General features: G+C 43.3%; 1 protein-coding gene across 2 annotated transcripts in view; it reads right to left on the bottom strand.

Annotated features, from left to right (window-relative positions):
* Positions 1–22,819, bottom strand: part of LOC126175555 (slit homolog 2 protein) — a 632,187-nt gene that overhangs the window by 514,768 nt on the left and 94,600 nt on the right. Inside the window, exon 3 of one of the 2 annotated variants that reach the window (XM_049922402.1) lies at positions 10,271–10,351. The exons of the other annotated variant lie outside the window; for it this stretch is intronic. Coding sequence (XP_049778359.1) covers positions 10,271–10,351 — 81 coding nt within the window. The remainder of the gene's footprint in view (positions 1–10,270; positions 10,352–22,819) is intronic. 2 annotated transcript variants of the gene reach the window in all.

Below are 22,819 nucleotides of genomic sequence, written 5' to 3'. Positions count from 1 at the left end.
GCCAATAAACGGATTGTAATAGTACTGAAAAGTGTATTATTTGTGCAAACAAACACTTTTTTAAATGGAACAATGCCTACTGACATTAACAAACTAAAATTAGTGTAAATTAGAATGTCAGTGGAGTTTGTTGCGGGATTCAAGTGCGAGTCGTTTACGACCACGTCAAATCTGCTAATAACCACGTCGACTTCGCGCCGCTGCGGAACAGAAGCACAGGAAAACAAGACAAAGACAAAGCGGTGGTGTACTGGTTGCCAAATGTAGAAAGATTTAGCTCGCTCGCTGGATTTAGGGAATCTTGCGCGTACATTCTACATTTATGACCGATTTCTAAAATGAAATGCTTTGTAAAAGAATTCTTTCATTAGAAGGTGAAAAACAAACAAAAGTCGGTGTGGATGGGTCACTGTCATCTACAGTATTTATTTCGCTTCAGGAATCGGTTGCAAGCTTTGCACTACGTGTAAAACGACCTATGTTCTGCACAGATTCATCAGAGTCTGGGAAAATGAGTAAGAGAAATTTTACATTTTTCACTTGTCACGCTTTTCTTCCATTGCGTGAAAAGAAATCCCTTTCCTCCTCGATTCTTGCTCACGTCATAAAAACTCCGAATCATTATCAGCCACGTTTCGAGATCATCCTGACAAATATGTACAAATACTTAAAATTTCATCCGTTGTTAGGAATGTACTTCAACTATTACATTGAAAATTTTTCTGTTAGCGTAATGCATTTTACGGAACATTAACACAGAATAATTGTTATGGATAGATCACTTCAGTTTTCAGTCTGCCATCATGACAAAAACCTTAAGGTGCAATTATCAGTAAACTACTTTTTCTTTTCCTTTTTTCAAAATCTGATTAAATACGCAGAACTGTTCGAAATATACCGTTATAAGGCAGGCTTCATTCACAAACGAGGTCCAGTTTTCTGTAACGTTGTTGAAGTCTATTTGCTACTCACAGAGTTGTCAATTGTTGTACTTAATTTATGTTTATGGAGTGCAAAAATTTGTTTAGTACGTTGTATCAATATATCACATTTTCACAATAGCTAGAAAAATAAAACTAATGTGGACGTTTCGAAAATTCGTAATTATGAGCACATAAACCACAACAATTTGAGAGAGAGTTGTAGACAGAATATAAGCTGTATTTCTCTGCGAATGTTGAGATATCTTTCGATCGCTTTCAGTTGGCTAATCACCGCTGACAAAAGAGAACCGCATAGTCATCGCCGCCTTGTCCCTGGTTGGCGTTGGGGTGGCGTACAATAGAATTCAATGCTGTGCAATAGGCAGTTTCAAGTGCAGAAGCCCTCGGCAGCTAAAATTTTAGTTATGGACTTTTTTCAAAGTTGACTGACGTTCCCACATGACAAGTCAGACTATTTGTACTGCGCCACCCTATAGGGGATATACTGTATGAACACGCTCTAACAGCGATGGAATATGTAGGTGAAAAGCAACGTCGGACAATGTAGCTCGCTCTCGTAATACTACAATAAGCTGCACTGACAAGACCCTGCCAGCATTCAACGAAGTAATCAGTGTAACTTGAAATAATCGCCTGTGCTAATACAACGACATGACGTAAGATTTGATATTCAGCTTCTCACTCTATAAAACACACTACAGCTCGCTACGACATCACTATATACGAAAGGATGGATACAACTAAAAACTTTCCCAACAGTGATGAATAATACATCACATAGATCCATTGCCGCTTGTAGTTGCTCCTCTTTTAAAGTTTCAACGAATAATTGTATGTACAAACAATCAGTGTGAACGTTATAAATTTTTGCGTAATATGGAGAATACGTTCACAAGGCAAAGATATAATTTAATATTGTTCATCTCTCGTTGTCAATCAACGACAACCTCTATAAGAAGCGCCTTGCAACATTCTACCAAAATCAGCAAAATAATCTTTTTCTATATAAGCCGATAATCTTCTCAAAATATCTTTTTAAATGATTTAGAACTGCTTTGAACTCACTTCTACCCCCGTGAAGATTAATTCACGTATCGTACGCTTGAGCCGATCTCATCACACTCTTGAGATAATCTCTCTCGAGGCTCACTACTCGAACTCTACTTGGATACTACTGAAATACTAAAAGGACAAGCGGAGAACCAGCCTCTGCGAACAAAGACATCACGCCAATTCACTTTTTATCGATACGTGTGTGTTCTTAGTAGTGGCCGGCAAACGTTCGTAGTGCCAGCTGCACCTTGGTTGTTGTATTTGCCTCACTCCGCAATTCAGCAGTCAGCTGGGCGTAGCAAACTCGGTGACTTGAGAGGACATAGCTTTTCTCGAACATTAGATATCACATATCCACAAAACTTTAACAGAAAAATACAAGAAACCTGTACAAGCAACTTAAAACACTCTTCATTCTCCCAGAACAAAAAAGTCGATAGTAAGTTGAGGCGATATCGACAACTGATGCGCTTTCTTCGGCCTGAAGACGGTCTGTCACATTACATATTCCGCTGTAAGCTTCGCTGGCTATGTACACTCTCATTACAGCTCTAGTGAATAAGCTGCAGCTTTTGAAACTTGATGTAATTGAAACAAATATACGTAAGTTGTCTATTAATGCCATAATATATCTTCATGAAATCACTCTGTCAAATTTTATCTTTTTAGCAAGAAGCAGAATCGATAGTCATTTTAAAGTACACACATCAAAAAATGTTTTGCATTACCCTGGTTCCCAGAACTCCTGAAGAGAGACGTTGACTGTGGATATAGTGTCACAGACACAGTCCCTTTGACTGTTCAGAGATGTCACTAAACCCGCCCAACGATGTAAACAACCAAGCATGAGCAGCGGCTATCAGACTGAAGGGGTCTGACAGTCGATCAGTTCCAGTCATTCCACCAGGAAGGAGGTACGCGACTCGTGTTGTCTGTGGTTCGACCATGCCTAGAGGGTCAATACCGCGGTTCGGAACCGTCCGCGTTGTTATTTTGTGACAAGAAGGACTCTCAACAAGGGAAGTGACCAGGCATCTCGGAGTAAACCAAAGCGATGTTGGTAGAACGTGGAGGAGATACAGAGAGTCAGGAACTGTCTATGACATGCATCACTCAGACCGTCCAAGGGCTGCTACTACTGCAGTGGATGATCGCGACCTACGGATTATGCTCGGAGGAACCCTGACAGCAACGCCACCATGTTGAATAATGCTTTTCGTGCAGCCACAGGACGTCGTGTTACGACTCAATCTGTACGCAATAGGCTGCATGATGTGCAACTTCGCTCCCAACGTCCATGGCGAGGTCCGTCTTTGCAACCACGTCGCCATGCAGCGTGGTACAGATGGGCCCAAAAACATGCCGAATGGACCGCGCAAGGTTGGCATCACGTTCTCTTCACCGATGAGTTTCGCATATGCCTTGAACCAGACAATCGTCGGAGACGTGTTTGGAGGCAACCCAGTCAGGCTGAATGACTTAGACACACTGTCCAGCGAGTGTAGCAAGGAGGAGGTTCCCTGCTGTTTTTGGGTGGTATTATGTGGGGCCGACGTACGCCGCTGGTGGTCATGAAAGGCGCCGTAACGGCTGTACGATACGTGAATGTCATCCTCCTACCGATTGTGCAACCATATCGGCAGCATATTGGTGAGGCATTCGTCTACATGGACGACCATTCGCGCCCTCATCGAGCACATCTTGTGAATGATTTCCTTCAAGATAACGACATTGTTTGACTAGAGTGGCCAGCATGTTCTCCAGACATGAACCCAATCGAACATGCCTGGAATAGATTGGAAAGCGCTGTTTATCGACGACGTGACCACCAACCAGTTTGAAGCATCTACGCCGACTCGCCATTGGGGTATGGGACAATCTGGACCAACAGTGCCTTGATGAACTTGTGGACAGTAAGCCACGACGAATATGGGCTTGCATCAATGGAAGAGAACGTGGTACTGAGTATTGGAGGTACCGTTGTGTACTGCAGTCTGGAGCTCCACCTCTGAAGTCCACGCTGTATGGTGGTACAATATGCAATGTATGGTTTTCAAAGCAATAAAAAGGGCGGAAATGATGTTTATATTGATCTCTATTCCAATTTTCAGTACAGGTTCAGGAAGTCTTGGAAACGAGGTGATGCAAAACGTTTGTGGTGTCAACCAGCGTCATAAGTCAAGTATCCTACTAATATCAGGCTACGTATAAACGGCACGTGCGCAATATCAAACACTGTCATTAGTCTGATACTTAGCAAAATTCGTTGTTTGCTGTGAGAAATGTGTACAAGGCTATTTCCAATAAGTGGACGGTTATGTTGCTATCGGGAGAAGCTAGTAACAAGATAGGCTTACTGGGAATTGACGTCAAAATGGGGTGTCACGCGATGCAGCAGATGACATATTAATTTCTTCGTATTTCGCTCATCTCAGCGTTTCTAACAGATTCTTCGGCTTTCTTATGAATGTAATATAAGTATGTTCTGCACTATTGTATGTTATTTATGCGCAAGAGCACACTCTCTCAGGAATGTGTTTCTTTGATTTTGTGACTTCTGTCTGATAAGGAAACGAAAGATGAACAGCTGCAAGTGAAACATCATCAGGGACATTTGTATTCTTGCTTGTTACAAATATTTAGCTTTTTCACCGAGTGTGTCGCGATATCTGAGTTTATGGTTAGGCACGAAGCTAGGAGGACAACTTATACTGCTGCGAGTGAAATGAGCAGCCGTAACATTCAGTTTCTACCTTGTCAAAAACTTTTGGCTTTTTATTTTCGAATATGTTGTGATTTCTGAGGATGTGGTTAGGAAGGAACCAAAGAGGACAGCTTAAGCTGCGGCGAGTAAAACACATTGCACAATAGAATTAAATGATCTCTTTTTCGAAATCCCGTAATTGCCTTCCATTGCATCGCATAGGTTTGAAATTGGCCTCAAAGGTGCCTATAACCTCCCTCTGTAATGGTACAAAAGCGTGCCATGGCACCCTGCTACTTCACGCCTGGCGGAGGCTCTGGCGCCTGGAAGTAGGCAAACCGTGTCAAAGGTGTGTCGAAGGGGTTGCCAAACTCACAGGCACTAGAGAACTCGCCAGGCTGATATGGTGTCGAGAATATTGAACGTACGTTTGTAGAGAGCTCCACAAAGTTGCGTTGGTGACACCGAGGATGTTGTCAAACTGTGGTGTGCGAGAGGAACTCTTTGCCATTCCACTTACGCACATGTTGATGTTGCACTCCCAAGCGATAACACCACAGGAGGACGGAAAACAGAAGGGTTGCAAAAGCGTAAGTACCCTGTGATGCTTCGGATCATGTTCAAATTTCGTCGAATGGTTTTGAACGCTCCACAGCGGTTCCATCCTGTACAAGAGAGCAAAAGTATTGGTCGTGTCGCACTCCAAAGGGGCGCGATCACGTTTAATGGGGATGGAGCCTCAAAACGTTCTTACATAAGTATTGAAACGTCCGAGAGTGTCATCAGTGTCAAAGGTAGTCAAGAGGCTCTTCCTGTTGCTCATCGCACTGCGAACAGTCGTTTTCAATCGGAAATGTGTGATAATCAACGCCCCAAAGGTACATCCTTTATGCCACATCCAGAGACCTTTTCTGAGCGGCGGTGTGCCAAATGTTTTCCTCGGCCGCCTTAAGAAAACCGAGTGACATCCATCGCAGAGACGTCAAAAGAAGACCTGAAATGTGGGTAGGAGGGTCTGTGATGGCCTTCTCATCGCATGACACTTCCACGGTGACATTGTGGAGAATTGTGGTGAAATTTTGATAGAGTGTGACATAATTAATTTACATATCTGCTAACATGAACTTCTGAGTTGTGGTCTTTTTTCTCACAAGTCGACACCTTGCTATTTAAAGCGTCACCGAGCCCTGGGGGTGACGTCGCAGGACGACACGCTTTTGCACCATTGCAGAGGAAGTTTGTAGGCACCTTTGAGCCACATTTCAAACTTACGCGTCGCAGTGGGAGACAATTACTGGCTTTCGAGGAAGTGACCATTCAGTTTTGTTGCGCAGTGTATTTAGCTGTTGTTTCAGCGATTTCCGAGGGTGCATTCAGCCACGAGATAAGCCGGTGTCAGTGTCACGTCCTGTTTACTCGAAATGTGCTGCTGGACACGTCACGTCATTTTGTCATCCCTACCGAGTAAGCAGAGCATGTGAACAGTTTTCGACTGCGACAGCTGTCGACAGCTTTCAACTGCGAAGCGCTAACGGCTGCAGGCGAAAACAATAGTCGTCCATGTAACTGCGGCAACACCGAAGCGTTGCCATAGCCACGTACAGAAAATCGCGTGGAGCAGCCGCGCCAAGTTCACTGCAGCTGTTATGGATCTTCTTTCGTCGACTCAACTATACCTCCATTCAGTAATATTACACCATTCCCTAACGTAGCTAATAATGTACTGAAACGTGACGTACTTTTGCCTTCAATCTGTGACTCGTTGGCGTGAGAAGCTCTGTAAAGTTTCCTCGGAATCTAATTAATAATGCAATTACGACGGTGAAGTCATGTCAACCTTTCCAACAGTTCAGCAAACCACCCACGTAGAACATTACATTCAGTCAATGAGCGAATAGCGTGTTGTGAGATCATAAAACCGGTCATTCCGTCTTCTGTTGATATCCGGATGTTAAACGTTTGTCTGCAAAGTTGGTCAGTGACAACATGCATGTTTGTACTTCGAGAACTACGTATTTGTCTAATGTCTTCCCTACCCCGTAAATGTGGCTTCCCACACGCCGTGAGTGCTGAAAGAGCTGAACCATATGTGAAAGATGAATCACTCCATCTAATACAATTGTGTGGGTCAAACACTTTTTTAAAAATGAAAAAATAAAAATTTCTTACACATTAATATACAATGTTACGAACATTTTTGTTACAAAACACTCAATTCTCAATTTCCATTCCAAGTATAACGGGGATTGTGGGGGGGGGGGGGGGTGCAGTTGAACGGATTACTAATCTTTTATGTTTCCCTAGTTTCAGCATACGTTAGCTGGCAAAAAGCTTCCTTGTTAGTTTGGCAATTTCTATATTTTTCTCATATTCGTGTTCAATTTACGTGTTTCGTAGTAAATTTATCAATTTATCTACATATTGCTAGAAAACTGCCTGCTGTTTATCTTATTGTTTGTCTGTTTCTATGTAAATCAGTGTATTTGCCTTTTAACTTCCGAAAATGTTTATTTTTGACGGAGCTCAACTCAGACGACGATATTTCGTAGGTTATTACTGTTTTATTTAATTATTCGAGTCACTAGAATACAGACAGAATTCTATAGATTTAAAATTTCAGGTAAGGAAACAGTAACAATTTATACATATACGCACATACTAAACTGACATCAAACTGTCTTTGTGAAACCCGATTATCATACTGTACAACAGTTACTTTAGTGCTACCAGCGTAGCGAAATTACTTGAAGTAGAAATACAATGTGCATACATTTCAGTGTTTTGGACGTGGTTCATTAATAGTAGCATTTTGACGAGAATAGCATACCTACACTTGAAGACTTTTTTATTTTCATTGTAGACCAGGAGTTCAGCAGTTTAAAAAGTTCAGAACGAATGATGCATTTGATGCAGAGTTTCTCTAAGGCTGCTCTCCTCAGCTGAAGCAGCAGGCGGTGAATTGGAGAGAATGTTTCATTGTCGTATAATACTTCACAGAAACCCACAAGCATACCGGATAATTTTCGTTTCATTGCGTATCTGGAGCACTAAGAATGGAACATTTGCCTTGTACTTGTTGCTATAACTTAGATCTTTATGTGCTTTACGATGGGCGCTCACTTATTAGTTAACATTCGTGTACTAGGCAGACACATTTATAAATGATGACTAAATGAAACCCTCAGCTGCCGACAGGTGTTGTGGATATACCTTGATGTGGACAGCTGAAAATGTGTGCCCCGACCGGGACTCGAACCCGGGATCTCCTGCTTACAGGCAGACGCTCTATCCATCTGAGCCACCGAGGACCCAGATGAATAGCGCGACTGCAGGGACTTACCCTTGCACACTTCCCGTGAGACTCACATTCCCAACTGTCCACAATTCTACATATGTAATGTACCTTATAGACATTTGCCCATTCACTCATTACTCGCGCACGCTTTGGCGATTCCCGTAAGCGTTTGGGCAACCTGTGCGCATTCGCACAGACGAAGGTCAGTGGCTGGGTAGCCTTTAACTATATATATATGAAGACAGTAACTGTTCTCGAAGGAACAGATTACTGTTGTTGACCGTGCTGCTTTTCCCTGAAATAAATGATGACTAACTGAAACCCTCGGCTGCCGACAGGTGTTGTCCCTGCACTCGCGCTATTCATCTATGTCCTCGGTGGTTCAGCGTCTGCCATGTAAGCAGGAGATCCCGGGTTCGAGGCCCGGTCGGGGGACCCATTTTCAGCTGTCCACATCAAGGTATATCAACAACACCTGTCGGCAGCTGAGGGTTTCAGTTAGTCATCATTTATTGCAGGGAAAAGCTGCACGGTCAACAACAGTAATCTGTTCCTTCGAGAACAGTTAATGTCTACATATAGACACATTTATGGCAAAATTTGCTTCAAAACTGAAGTAAATTTTCGTTTACATGAAGCAGTATGTAAGTTAACGGCCGTCAACATGTCAAATTATATACTAAAATGTTTCAAACTGACGATGGTGCAGCGTACACTGGGAGTTTTATTTACCTTTTTACACTTGCATGCTAAGTCATAGTAGACTACTTACAAATATGTATATTTTGTAATAATAGTGAAAATTATATTTAAAGCCGTATTATTATTTAAACAAAAAAATAGGGAAAGAATAGTACTTTCGGCCAATCTGTATTTTTCTGGTGTACTTTATAATAAGGTGGCGTAACTTTCGTCTCTGTGCTCAAGAAAATGTAAAGGTATCTCCGAAGCTAACTGTAGCATTCTGATGATGCTAGTTTCTAAATCACATGTAATTACTTTATTTGTCTGTGCACAACTGTTACGTGATATGAGCAGAAAATACGTTAGATAAATTACTAATTTTATTGTTTTTTGCCATAGTGAAATTTTTTTACTGATTTTTTTTTAAAAAATCAGCATTCTCTGTCACATGAGATGTTTTAAAATTAAATCATTATGTCATAAATATTTTAATTGGAATTGCAAAATCTAAAGAAAAAGAGATACACTGCCTGACAAAGAAAGTGAAGCACGGGGAAGGGGAGGACGAAAAGAAATGAACTTTCATGGGTCGAGAGGGTACGTGATGTTATTTCAAATATCACAAAATCGAATGAAATTTTCAAATAACTTGGTAGTATGAGCCAGTTGATCAGTATGACGCTCCACACCCTCTGGCCTGGAGGCATGCACTGATTCGGTTGGGAAGTGTAGTACAAACCAGTTGTATCCACTGCTCTTGCAAACTAGCCGACAACTGTTGTAGCTGATCCTTGCGCTGTCGTGGCACTGGGACAGAGAAGACGTCCTAGCTGGTCCCACATATATCCTGTCACGGGAAGATCTGGGAATTTTACTGACTATTGGAGCACCTTAATAGCAAGCAAACGTTTCACGGAGACACGACCCATGTATGGACGATCATTCTATTGGAAAAAGACATCACGATACTGTTACGTAAGAGGTAACACATGAGTGTGTACATTTACGTGACCGTTGTGCCTCCAGAGTTTCCTCAGTGACTACTAACCGTGACCTGAAGTCATACCCGATGGCTACCCAGATCATGACACCGGGAGAAAAAACCCATGTGCTAATGAGGAAGCGAATAACAATGTATTACCTGCACAGTAAAGCCCAACAGGCGGTGAAAATATCTGAAAACTGAAGCTGAAAATTCCTCCAGAATCGAAGTACTACAATTCCTATATCTATACTGGAAGTGTTCGCTGTGCGTGTCCTGTGATACTTATGTACCGATCATATCAGTTCACCTATAAATAAAGCTTTAATAAATTTAATATCTTAGCTCTAACTATTTTTGTACTGCTCTGCAGAGAAGACTAGTCAATGGCCTTGCGGCAGTGGTAACACCGGTTCCCGTCAGATCCCATATGTTAAGCGCCGTCGGGCTAGGCTAGCTCTTGGATGGGTGACCATCAAGTGTGCCGAGCGCTGTTGGCTAGCGGGGTGCACTCACCCCTTGTGAGGCAAACTGAGAAGCTACTTGATTGAGAAGTAGCGGTTCCGGTCTCGTTAACTGACATACGGCCGGGAGAGCGGTGTGCTCACCACATGTCCTTCCACGTCCGCATCCGCGTGTGGGCTGAGGATGACACGGCGGCCGGGCGGTACCGTTGGGTCTTCCAAGGCCTGTCCGGACGGAGTTCAGTTTAGTTTAGTGCAGAGAAGATTAACTTCTTAGAACCTTTCAATTATATATCACTCTTAAAAGAAAGGTGTATTAAATAACTTCAAAATCAGTTATATGGGTAGTAAAAGTAAATTAATTTCTAGAAAGTACTTTGATATGTAAAGTACAAAATTAGTATTCAGACTTTGAAGTGTTAGTTCCATGTTGTTCTTTTTTTAGCTGTGCACTGTGATGCAACCTATTGGCTTTCTGCGCTGGCTTGATGTAAACCAATTACACGACTGACCAGAGGTTACCGTGGTCCCAAAATACCATAATTCTGAGAACATATAAGAACGAGTTCCTTTCTGTACCATTTATGGAGAATGCAGTTAATGTACTTCCATTAATAAACATGCGATAAATATGTGAAATAGGAAAAATATGTGTTTTGGGAAATTAAGTACTAGAGAGACATGTTATAGCGGGGTTCTAGATATGTTGGCGGAGTCTTGTTCAGTGGCTCACAGTACGTACGCTAAGGCATGTTGGAATCTGTTAGAGTTCCGTTTGTGGCTACAGCACCGACCGAAAATAACTGAAGCAAGACTGCCTCAGGCGGCAAAGCATTTACTTCTTATAAATGACTGCCAAATAAAAGGCGCGCAACGCGCAAGGCAAAAATTACAATTAACACGCAAGTTTTAAAGAAAAAGGCTAATCCCCATACCCATTATTTGCAACACAAGATCACCACAGCAGTCGACAAAGAAGTTTGTGTGTATGTCCCATTGCCTCTCTGACAGTCACACACATACTTCCATATAAAAAAAGGCCGTGCTTCTTCTGTCCCACTCGGATGAAGATCGTACAGGTAACTTTCGAGACAAGCGGTAGTTATGATTGTTTGGCTACCTACTAGTTCTGATGTTATTTCGCCAAAAACATAGAATACTAATACATTCTTGTTTTTATTTTTGCGCCCTTCTGGTACAACAAATGGTAATTATTCACAGATCCACTTGTTTCCACTGTTATTGGCTATCACGTGTATAAATTTTCTGTCTGCAACTATGTGAGCGTGTGTTCGTGAAACGAGGTCGTGCCATCTGCGGAAAAAGAAGCAGGTCCCGTGCCGGATGGGATGCAAAATGCTGGAGGCTGATACAGTTTACTTTACCGTAGCTATGTGGGTGGAATACCGTACTTGAACTTCAGCGAAGAAGTTCCTTGCAACAAGCAGAGTTGCGCGGGTCGAAGTTATTGCTGTTGGCAGAACTCTAAACGTGGTAACGTTACAGTAGCCACCCCCGTCCCAACGAATACAGAATCGATAACGTGAACGGTCGCCGGTGCCACCAACTCGTCGCGGACAGCTTACTTCTCACAGACGTTTCCACGGCAGTGTCCGTCATTTTCAGTTGTAGTATCAGGTGAAACATCGAGACCAACAGAAAATATTTAGAAGAATGTCTTTCAATGTATTTTTACGTTTATAAAACTTCTCTGTAGTGCTAGCCATTATTTTCGGGATTCATTTAGTCACTGATATACTGGAAACCATCGAGGCATGGTTTTGATTTATTCACGAAAATAAATCATTAGTAGGAAGTCCGAGGTGTGGAATAGTTTGCAAACTGAAACTGGTAAATAGTTAAAAAATGGATATCTACACAAAGAACTTTCATCGAGACCAATGTATTAATAACAAATTGTCGACTGATTCATATCTGATATCCGTTATGCTGTAACATGACAAAAATAGCTATTTCTTATTATTATTTTTAACGCGTCAGTATCTTCCAGTCTTCCAGTATCGTCTTTTGTCACCGTATCTGCTGCACCCACAGTTCTCGATAAACTTTTTTATATAACGCATCTTTTGCTATCCTATAATTTGCTGTTCTTCCTATTCCTCTATTGCTATGTTATTTATTAGCGGATACGTTAACATACAATATACACTCCAACACAAAAAAATTAAGTATAACGAAGAAGTTACGAAAATTGGTATCAAACTGATATTCATACAGGTATTGACGGAAAAAGCAAAATTGTAAACTTTGGCGGCCGATGGATGAACGTGTGACGCTGCAGCGCAATTTCACAGCACGTCTGCAAGGACAGTAAACAGGGGACATGACACCAGGGCATAGGCAGGCCGGAGTGGCCAAGCGGTTCTAGGCACTTCAAAATGGTTCAAATGGCTCTGAGCACGATGCGACTTAACTTCCGAGGTCATCAGTCACCTAGAACTTAGAACTAATTAAACCTAAGTAACCTAAGGACACCACACACATCCATGCCCGAGGCAGGATTCGAACATACGACCGTAGCGGTCGCGCGGTTCTAGACTGAAGCGCCTAGCCGGCCGGAGTGGCCGTGCTGTTCTAGGCGCTCCAGTCTGGAGCCGAGCGACCGCTACGGTCGCAGGTTCGAATCCTGCCTCGGGCATGGATGTGTGTGATGTCCTTAGTTAGGTCTAAGTAGTTCTAAGTTCTAGGGGACTGATGACCTCAGCAGTTAAGTCCCATAGTGCTCTGAGCCATTTGAACCAGGGCATAAATGCTTTGCGAATTTAATTTCGTATACTCAATTGGACAGTAATTGCCTCCAGGACAGGTACCAGAACAATATATGCACATGTCAACATTTAAGACAGGACATGCAGCTCGGGTCGAAGAAGCCGGTTGAAGTAATCGTCGAATAGCTCGACATTTGAATAGGAGCGAGGCCAGTATTCGAGTATTCAACGACATTGGCCGGAACGGTTGAACCATTGCCAAATACGCCATGAATGAAGCGGTCGGCCTTGAGAGACGACAGAAGGTGAGGACCGAGCAATCGTCGGAACGGCACTCAACGCCCCGGATTGATCGTTCTCCTCGATCTGACGTGCAACTGGTGCTTCAGTGAGCAGAAGGACCATTAAAAGGCGACTCACAGAAAGGGGACTGAGCACGCGACACGGCGACCCTTGAGCCGATTACCATTGATCTCTGTACACCAAAATGCCTTTTTGCAGTGGTGTCGGTCACATTCAGTCTACATTGAGTGGAGCAGGTTTGTCTTCAGTGATGAGTCCCGTTTCGAAATGCGCAACGATGACTAGCGAAGACGTATCTGGAGATACCCCGGACAGCGGATGGATACCAACCTGAATGACGCCCGCCATAAGGCCTGACAACCGGGATTGATGGTGTCCGGTGCCTTTTTGTTTCATAGGTTGACCACTATGGTTGTCATCCGCGGCACCCTTACATGACAGAGCTGCGTCGATGACGTTGCCTTTCATGGCAAGCCATCCTGGGCTTACATTTTCGCAAGATAAGGCCCGTCGGCAAACGGCGACAGTTTCTACTGCTTGTCTTCGTGCTTTCCAACTCCTACCCTGGCCAGCAAGTTCGTCGAATCTCTCCCCAATTGAGAACGTTTGCAGAATATTGGTAGGGCTATCCAAGAAACCCGGGGTTTTGACTATCTAACGCGACAATTGGACGGAATTTGGCACGATATTCCTCAGGAGGATATCCAACAATACTATGAAACGATGCGAAACTGAACAAGTGCTTACGTAAGAGTCAGAGGTGAACCAACGTGTTATTGACTTGTTTATTTTGTAAAGCTCTTTCTGTTGAACAGACCATCCCGCTTTCCTGAAATTATTGCCATTCGTTGTTGTTTACATGTACACTCCATCTAACGATTACTGCGACATTTAAGGCGGCCTGTTTGGTTTATAGTGTGACCGTTCGTGGTTTAATAGCAATTTGAAGGCATTTTCCATCAAATTAGTATCTTTTTGGTATTTAATTTCTGCAGCTGGATACATTTGACTTCTAGATATGTTTATCTGTAAGATACCGTGTGACAGAAACACGTTTCCCAAGCTGAGCCGAAGGAACAGGTTTATGTCCTTTTTCTTGTCAGGGTCGTCTGTACCAACGGTCGATCACTTACGTTAAGAACAATTTTGCCGTGGCTATAAAACATTCAAACCACTAGATACCATGTTTCTAGCTAAGGAATCATTTACAAGTAGTTAACATTACTGTTACTGTATGCATTGATGTCTTGAATGTACTGCCCTCTCTCGACGCCCGTAATGTCAACGTGAAGGAGAGAATCTGGCTGCCACAGCGCCTACTTCCAGAAGACGAACGTTAAAATCTATCACGGTGCTTGTTGAAGAAGTATTGGTGTTTTTATTATATTATCTAAATCGACTGTGACAGTCTGAAGACGGCTGGTAGGAATTTGGTGATACTTCAACATTGACCGAAACAACGTTATATCACCAACGAAAGTGTATTAAAGTAATGATGCCTAACCCCTACTACCCCCTCCTCTTCCAAAAAAAAAAAAACCAAATCTACCCGCTACATTACACATATACGCTGTATTTTATCGATGCTTCAGAATCCAGGCTCCGTAGATTGCGCATTTCCTTAATTTACTTTTTAACCTAGACTACTGTTGGCAAGAGTAGATGAAGTATTTCCCAACTTTAATTTAGAAATCTGTTCCACTTAAGCTTTTATTTTTGATCCAAAATATTCGCTTATTTCTTTTTACGCAGCTTAAACATAAAACTTTTATAGCAGCAGTGACCAAATGTTACACAAAGAAACATATCGGCTTGCGTTTCTACTTCAGCTACTCTAATTCGTTTTTGTAGACTCCGCAGATTATTTATCTGTTTCTGCACTTCATACGCTTTATGTTCATGATATCGCTCACTCTTTTCCATCTCCGGTTGTGGGACTTTGTATGCTTTCATTGGTAGGAATATATCAGGATTCCTGCACCTACACATGTTACTTTTCTTAGACAAACTCATCTCCGTTCAGTATCTTTTCAGTTTAAGTTTACACATTGCATTTCACGTATAGCGCAGGGGAGATTCCTGGCATGAGGTGGAAACCAGTTCCCTGAGAGGGGAGCTCAGATCACGGCATGACGCTGCTGCCCGTTGCTAGGAGTGTGTGGCATGTGGCATACTGGTTAATATAAGAGTGTCTGCTTTGCCTCGTTTACTGTGCGATCGCGTTCCTTTCATCTTGCGTTTACTATGGTATATACGAACAACCAATTATTTTTTGCTGTGTTAAACTACAAAAGACCAGTTGAAAATTATCTCATCAGAATATCTGGACATCCCTGCGTAACGGGGAGTTCATTACTAGAAGACACGAGAGGTGGACCTGCCAATACAACAGGAGGCAGGGAGTCCTCAAAAAATGTTCAAAATGTGTGTGAAATCTTATGGGACTTAACTGCTAAGGTCATCAGTCCCTAAGCTTACACACTACTTAACCTAAATTATCCTAAGGACAAACACACAAACACCCATGCTCGAGGGAGGACTCGAACCTCCGCCGGGACCAGCCGCAGAGTCCATGACTGCAGCGCCTTAGAGCGCACGGCTAATCCCGCGCGGCACAGGGAGTACTGTGTTGTCAGTGGAGAAGCGGTAACAGTATAATGGGTCGGTCAAGACAGTTCACTGACTTCGTACGTGTAGTATTCATTGGATGTCACCTGTGTAACAAATCCATTAGTGACATTTCAACGCTTCTAAAGCTACCTGAGCCGACTGTTGGTGATGTGATGGTGACGTGGAAACTGGAAGGAATACCGCAGCTGAACCAGGGACAGACACACCGCATGTACTGACGGACAGTAACCGCCGATCATTGTGGAGGGTGGCTGTAACAATGGCATGAAGTCAACGGGAGGTGTCGCTCGTGGGTTCTGAAGTCCTACCAGCTGTCCAGTTAGCACTACTGCTGTGTGTAGGGAGTTAAAAAATGAGGTACAGTGGTCGAGCAGCTCCTCATAAGCCACACACATTTCTGTAGCCACTGATGGGGAACACTTGAGGTGGTGCAGACAGCGTCCAACTCTTCTCTGGATGACTCGAAACGAGGGATATGGAGTGATGAATCCTGTGTAAATCTGACGGAAGTAACTGTATTACCTGCCCTCATGCATAGTGCCAGTAGCAAATTACGTAGGAAATGGTTTTACCGTATGGGAGTGTTTTCCGTGCTTGGGGTACAGTGCCCTTATTGCCTTTGAGATAACGCTAAATGCGGAAGCATAGGAACGCATTTTAATGCATTGTATACTGCTTACAGTAAAATAACCGGAGATGATTATTATTTGTATTTGCATGACAATGCTCCCTGTCATAAACCAGCATGTGTGAGGCAATTTGAAATCTGTTTTCGCAGGATAGAGCGGATCAGGGTATGGTTGGGCAGGGGGCCGTAATCAGCTACTGTCAGTTACGCAAAACACAAACTTTAATTTTTCTGAGAACCACTTCATTACACATTTCCTTAAAAGGATCAAAATAAAACAATATGGCTTAAGGCCTAGTTAATGAAACTTGAGGTACCTCCTGGGCTGAAGGCCCAAAACCACACCAAAAACAAGAACGGCTCAAGGCCTGAACACAAGTTATAAAAAAAATTGCTTTAAAGAATACACGTGGCTGAAGGCCTTACTTAAAAAATACTTCATCTAAATACACTACTGGCCATGAAAACTGATACACCAAGAAGAAATGCAGATGATAAACGGGTATCCATTGGACAAATATATAATACTAGAACTGACATGTGATTACATTTTCACGCAATTTGGGTGCATAGATCCTGAGAAATCAGTACCCAGAACAACCACCTCTAGCCGTAATAACGGCCTTGATACGCCTGGGCATTCAGTCAAACGGAGCTTGGATGGCGTGTACAGGTACAGCTGCCCATGCAGCTTCAACACGATACCACAGTTGATCAAGAGTAGTGACTGGCGTATTGTGACGAGCCAGTTGTTCAGCCACCATTGACCAGAGGTTTTCAATTGGTGAGAGATCTGGAGAATGTGCTGGCCAGGGCAGCAGTCGAACATTTTCTGTATCCAGAAAAGCCCGTACAGGACCTGCATCATCCTGATGAAATGTAGGGTTTCGCAGGGTTCGAATGAAGGGTAGAGCCGCCGGTCGTAACACATCTGAAATGTAACGTCCACTGTTCAAAGTGCCGTCAGTTCGAACAAGAGGTGACCGAGACGTGTAACCAATGGTACCTCATACCATCACGCCGGGTGATACGCCAGTACGGTGATGACGAATACACGCTTCCAATGTGCGTTCACCGTGATGTCGCCAAACACGGATGCGACCATGATGATGCTGTAAACAGAACCTGGATTCATCCGAAAAAATGACGTTTTGCCATTCGTGTACCCAGGTTCGTCGTTGAGTACACCATCGCAGGCGCTCCTGTCTGTGATGCAGCGTCAAGGGTAACCGCAGCCATGCTCTCCGAGCTGATAGTCCATGCTGCTGCAAACGTCGTCGAACTGTTCGTGTAGACGGTTGTTGTCTTGCAAGTATCCCCATCTGTTGAGTCAGAGATCGAGACGTGGCGGTACGATCCGTTACAACCATGCGGATAAGATGCCTGTCATCTCGACTGCTAGTGATACGAGGCCGTTGTGCTCCAGCACGGCGTTCCGTATTACCCTCCTGAACCCACCGATTCCATATTCTGCTAACAGTCATTGGATCTCCACCGACGCCAGCAGCAATGTCGCGATACGATAAACCGCAATAGCGATAGGCAACAATCCGACCTTTATCAAAGTCGGAAACGTGATGGTACGCAATTCTCCTTCTTACACGAGGCATAACAACAACGTTTCACCAGGCAGTGCCGGTCAACTGCTGTTTGTGTATGAGAAATCGGTTGGAAACTTTGCTCATGTCAGCACGTTGTAGCTGTCGCCACCGGTGCTAATCTTTGTGAATGCTCTGCAAAGCTAATCATTTGCATATCACAGCATCTTCTTCCTGTCGGCTTAATTTCGCATCTGAAGCACGTCATCTTCATGGTGCAGCAATTTTAATGGCCAGTAGTGTACTTGGCTTAAGGCTGCACACAAGACACTGAACTACTCAGAGCTTAGGGCCTGGATAACAAGAATTTCAGATAAAACAAACTTTCAAAATTTAGTTTTTAAACAAATCAATCTTCAAATTTTAATTTAAGTCGCCTGAAGTCTTTATCTTAAAAATATTTCACGTAAGAGCTGGGCTGAAGGCCACACAATGGATATTGAACAACTCAGGGCTTAAGGCCTGGATAACAAGAATTTCAGATAGAGCAAACTTTCTAAATTTAATTTTTAAACAAATCAAATTGTAATTCAAGTCGGCTGAAGGCCTTATTTTAAAATTAAAACAAACTAAATTAATAGACGGCTGATGGCCTTGCAGAGTATTTCAGACTACAATGAAAATAACAATCTAAAACCAACGGAACAGTGGTACTCAGAAGTGGTCCATGGGTTGGCTTGAGGAGGTAGCTGTAACGTAAGGTGAGGTGAGACGGGCAGCCAAGAGAAAGGTTAAATAATCGGATGGCAACCCGACCCAGGAACGGCTGAAGGACCGACCAACAACCTAATCAGTTCCCTTCGGCCAGACCAAGGGCGCGACAAGAAAAAGTGTCAGCTGAGGACGAAGATACCAGCAGCAGTACACCTTCGAAATTGGCGTCTAAAAACAGCCAACGCACAATAACCACTCTAAGAAAAAATTATGAACAAACAATTAAAAGGCTGTCGAACTACACGCCGTGCCAGACAGCATCAACACGGCGAAGAAAAACACACTGCCGGAAAACTACGAAAACGACCGGGGCAGGTAACTGGGGCGTTAACGGCCACATGGCAGAAAATACTGCTGGTGCACTTCACTGATAAGTAACAACCAACTAAATAGTTAAGGACCATACAGGAAGATGGCTGCAAAATTTTGCCGTCTCCAACACACCGTATGTTGCTGCTAGCCAAAACGGACCAGGAAACGATAACCACCAATGAACTAAGAGATGTCTCAGCAGTTGAGGTTTCATAACAGTTTAACTGATCACTCAACTTCAGTGTACAGGTTCGGTGGGCAACGAATTTTGTAGCTCTTGCGGCTAGCGCCTCACAATCCAACCACGCGTGCATGCCGCCTGTGGTCTTGGCCTGACCACGCGCCGCGGAGACTTCCTCACTGCTCTGTCCCAACCGACAGACTGCCACACACACCACCACACGGAAATATAGCGGTCACACCAAAGATGGTACAGCAGTACTAGTATCGATAAGCGCTGCTGCTGCCACTGACGGAGGCAAGTCAGCAACTCGTTATGGTGGTAACTGAGGGAGAAATAAGATGTCACTCGATTGTGACAAAATACCAGAGAACAAACGGCATCAACGTGAACCGGCCATGGCACACATTTGTTGTGGACATTGATATTCCCGAAATGGACTGGTCTGCCCAGAATTCCAACCCGAACCCAAAGGACTGGATTTGGAATGAGGCAGAATGTCAACTTAGTTCCAGACTCCTGCGTCCAATGTCACTACCTTCTCCGGTTACGGCACATGAAAACAAATGTGCTGCCATTCCCTCACAGACATTCAGACACATAACTGAAGATATCCCCATCAGAGTTAAAGCCCATATAAAGGCGGAGAGTGGATATGGCCCATATTAATGCCGACTGGTAGGTGTCCGGATACTTTCGATGAGAAAATGTGCGAATATATAGAATGTCGGCTTGCCTTCATGCGAAAATTTCCCAAGGTATTCGCTCCCAACGATTGTACAATACCTAATTATAAAAGAAATATCTAGAGACGGGATCAGTGGAGACCGAAATGGACTTCTAAACCAGGTGTTTCGACTGGGAAGTAGAGGAATTAGGAGCAGCCTTGAAAAGAACTTAGAGAAATTTTCTGCGCCGTTTAGAACTTGAGAGCGGTGTGTACGTAGCTATCATCCACTCAGGGAGCTATGCACAAACTGAAATTGAAACTTTACGAAATAACGAAAGCGCATCGACTGACCAGTTGCTCGATGTCAGTGTGGCAAATGGATATTGCTGTCTGTGCATGATGGTGAGATTTATCTACATCTACATCTACATCTACATCAACATCTACGTGATTATGTTACGATTCACAATCAAATGCGTGGCAGGAGCTTCATCTAAGCGCATTCGAGCTACTTCCATACCGTTTCACTCCCGAACATAGTATGGGAGAAACGAACACTTAAATCTTTCCGTGCGAGCTCTGATTTCTCTTATTTTATCATGATGATAGTTTCTCTCTACGTAGATGGGCACCAACAAAATATTTTCAGACGTCGAGAAGAAAGCCGATGTTTGGAATTTCATGACAAGAACCTGCAGAAGGGAAAAAGTCTTTGACTTAATGACTGCCATCTCAATTCGCTTTTAATATCCGTGGTGCTCTCTCGCAAATTTGGCGATAATATTAAACGAGCTGTCCTACTTGGGATTTTTTCGATGTCCTCCGTTAATTCCATCAGAATGTCTCCTAAATTGTTTATATAGATCAGGAACAGCAGAGGGACTTTAATACTTCCTTGAGGAATGCCAGATACGAGAATGACTTCTGTTTCACTCGATGACTTCCAACAGCTATTACGAAGTGTGACCTTTCTGGCAGGAAATCGTGAATCCAATCACACAAATGAGACAATATTCCACAGACACGCAGTTTAATTACAAGTCGCTTGTCAGGAACGGTGCAAAAAGCCTTTTGGGAATCAATTTGACGTCCCCTGTCGAAAGCACGCTTTACTTCGTGAGAAGAAAGAAGTAGTTGTGTTTCACAAGAACGATATTTTCTGGATCCTCGTTGGCTGTTTGTGAGTAAATGGTTTTCTTCGAGGTAATTCATACTGTTAAAGCGCAGTATATGTTCCAAAATCATCCTGCAAATCGACGTTAGTGGTACAGGTCTGTTCTTCAGTGGATTACTCCTATTTCCTTTCTTGGGGATGGTGTAACTTGTGCAATTATCCAGTCTCCGAATATGGATCTTTCTACGAGCAAGCGGTTGTACATAATTGCTAAATATGGAGCTATTGTATCACCATACTCTGAAAGAGACGTCAGTGATATATAGTCTGAATCGGAGGCCTTGCCTTTATTAAGTGCTGTAAGCTGCTTCGCGACACCGTGGATATCTCCTTCTAAGCTACTCATGTTGGCAGTTCCTTCTTTCTGATTGCGGATGTGGCTGTTTTTATCGTGGTACGTCAAGTCGCACAAGAATCGGTGTTGGAGTTCTTAAAATCTTCATCTGTTACATTAAGAGCTCCTGCATGGGGTGAATAAAGGAGTCTGATGTGGAGTTACTGCACCTGGAAATACTAAACATTTGTTTTTACACAAACACACAGTGAACTCTTTTTTCAGAGAACTTACAACTAACGAAAAGACTTTCGGATATTTCGTGGGGGACAATGAAAGAGAGTGCTCCGCCAACGCCTCTGTGGTGGTATTACGGGGTGTTTTTGATGTTAAGATACATAGTGGCCTCTCCGTCCCCAAAATCTGAATTTATCTGTTTTTAACCTGTGGGGGATGACAAAAGATGCACCCTAGTAATTCCCTTACACTCGAAGTTTTTGATGACATTACTCGACGTGTTATTTCAAAAATTTCGACGAGTATACCACAATGTGATCTTAGGGTGTCACACCACCCACAGCGCAGAGTGACATCAGTCAGAGTACCGGCAGTAAACAGAGATAAGCATGAATGACAAACTACTGCGTCCGTTGTTCCTAGCTACTCTTTTAATTTGTCGGCAGTGTGATGTTTGTTCTTTTCTGGAAATCTTATGCTTATTCCCCTGTTTCATACATGCTAGCAACCACATCAACTGACACTGCCGTTACTATATCGCTGCCGGCCGGAGTGGCCAAGCGGTTCTAGGCGCTACAGTCTGGAACCGCGCGACCTCTACGGTCGCAGGTTCGAATCCTGCTTCGGGCATGGATGTTTGTGATGTCCTTAGGTTAGTTACGTTTAAGATGTTCTAAGTTCTACGGGACTGATGACATCAGAAGTTAAGTCCTATAGTGCTCAGAGCCATCTGAACCATTTTTTTACTATATCGCTGACTGATAATACTCAGTAAGAAGGTTAGCTTTTAGTAACTTTGCGAAACTAGTTAAAAAACTGACAAATGTGAAAAGTAATTGCGCTCTTAGGGTTCAGTACAAATTCAACTATATAGCAACGAAGGGAAAGCAGAAAAGTGGAAGAAGTATATAGACGATATGTACAAGAGCGACGTACTCGAGGGCAATATTACGGAAATGGAAGAGGACGTAAGTGAAGATGAAATGGGAGATATGATACTGCGTGAAGAATTTGACACAGCACTAAAAGACCTTAGCCGAAACAACGTTCAAAATGGTTCAAATAGCTCTGAGCACTATGGGACTTAACATCTGTGGTCATCAGTCCCCCAGAACTTAGAACTACTTAAACCTAACTAACCTAAGGACATCACACACATCCATGCCCGAGGCAGGATTCGAACCTGCGACCGTAGCAGTTGCGCGATTCCGGACTGAGCGCCTAGAACCGCGAGACCACCGT

The sequence above is a fragment of the Schistocerca cancellata genome, chromosome 3 (assembly GCF_023864275.1).
Source record: "Schistocerca cancellata isolate TAMUIC-IGC-003103 chromosome 3, iqSchCanc2.1, whole genome shotgun sequence".
Classification (NCBI taxonomy): domain Eukaryota; kingdom Metazoa; phylum Arthropoda; class Insecta; order Orthoptera; family Acrididae; genus Schistocerca; species Schistocerca cancellata.
This window is presented reverse-complemented; position numbering and strand designations above follow the sequence as displayed.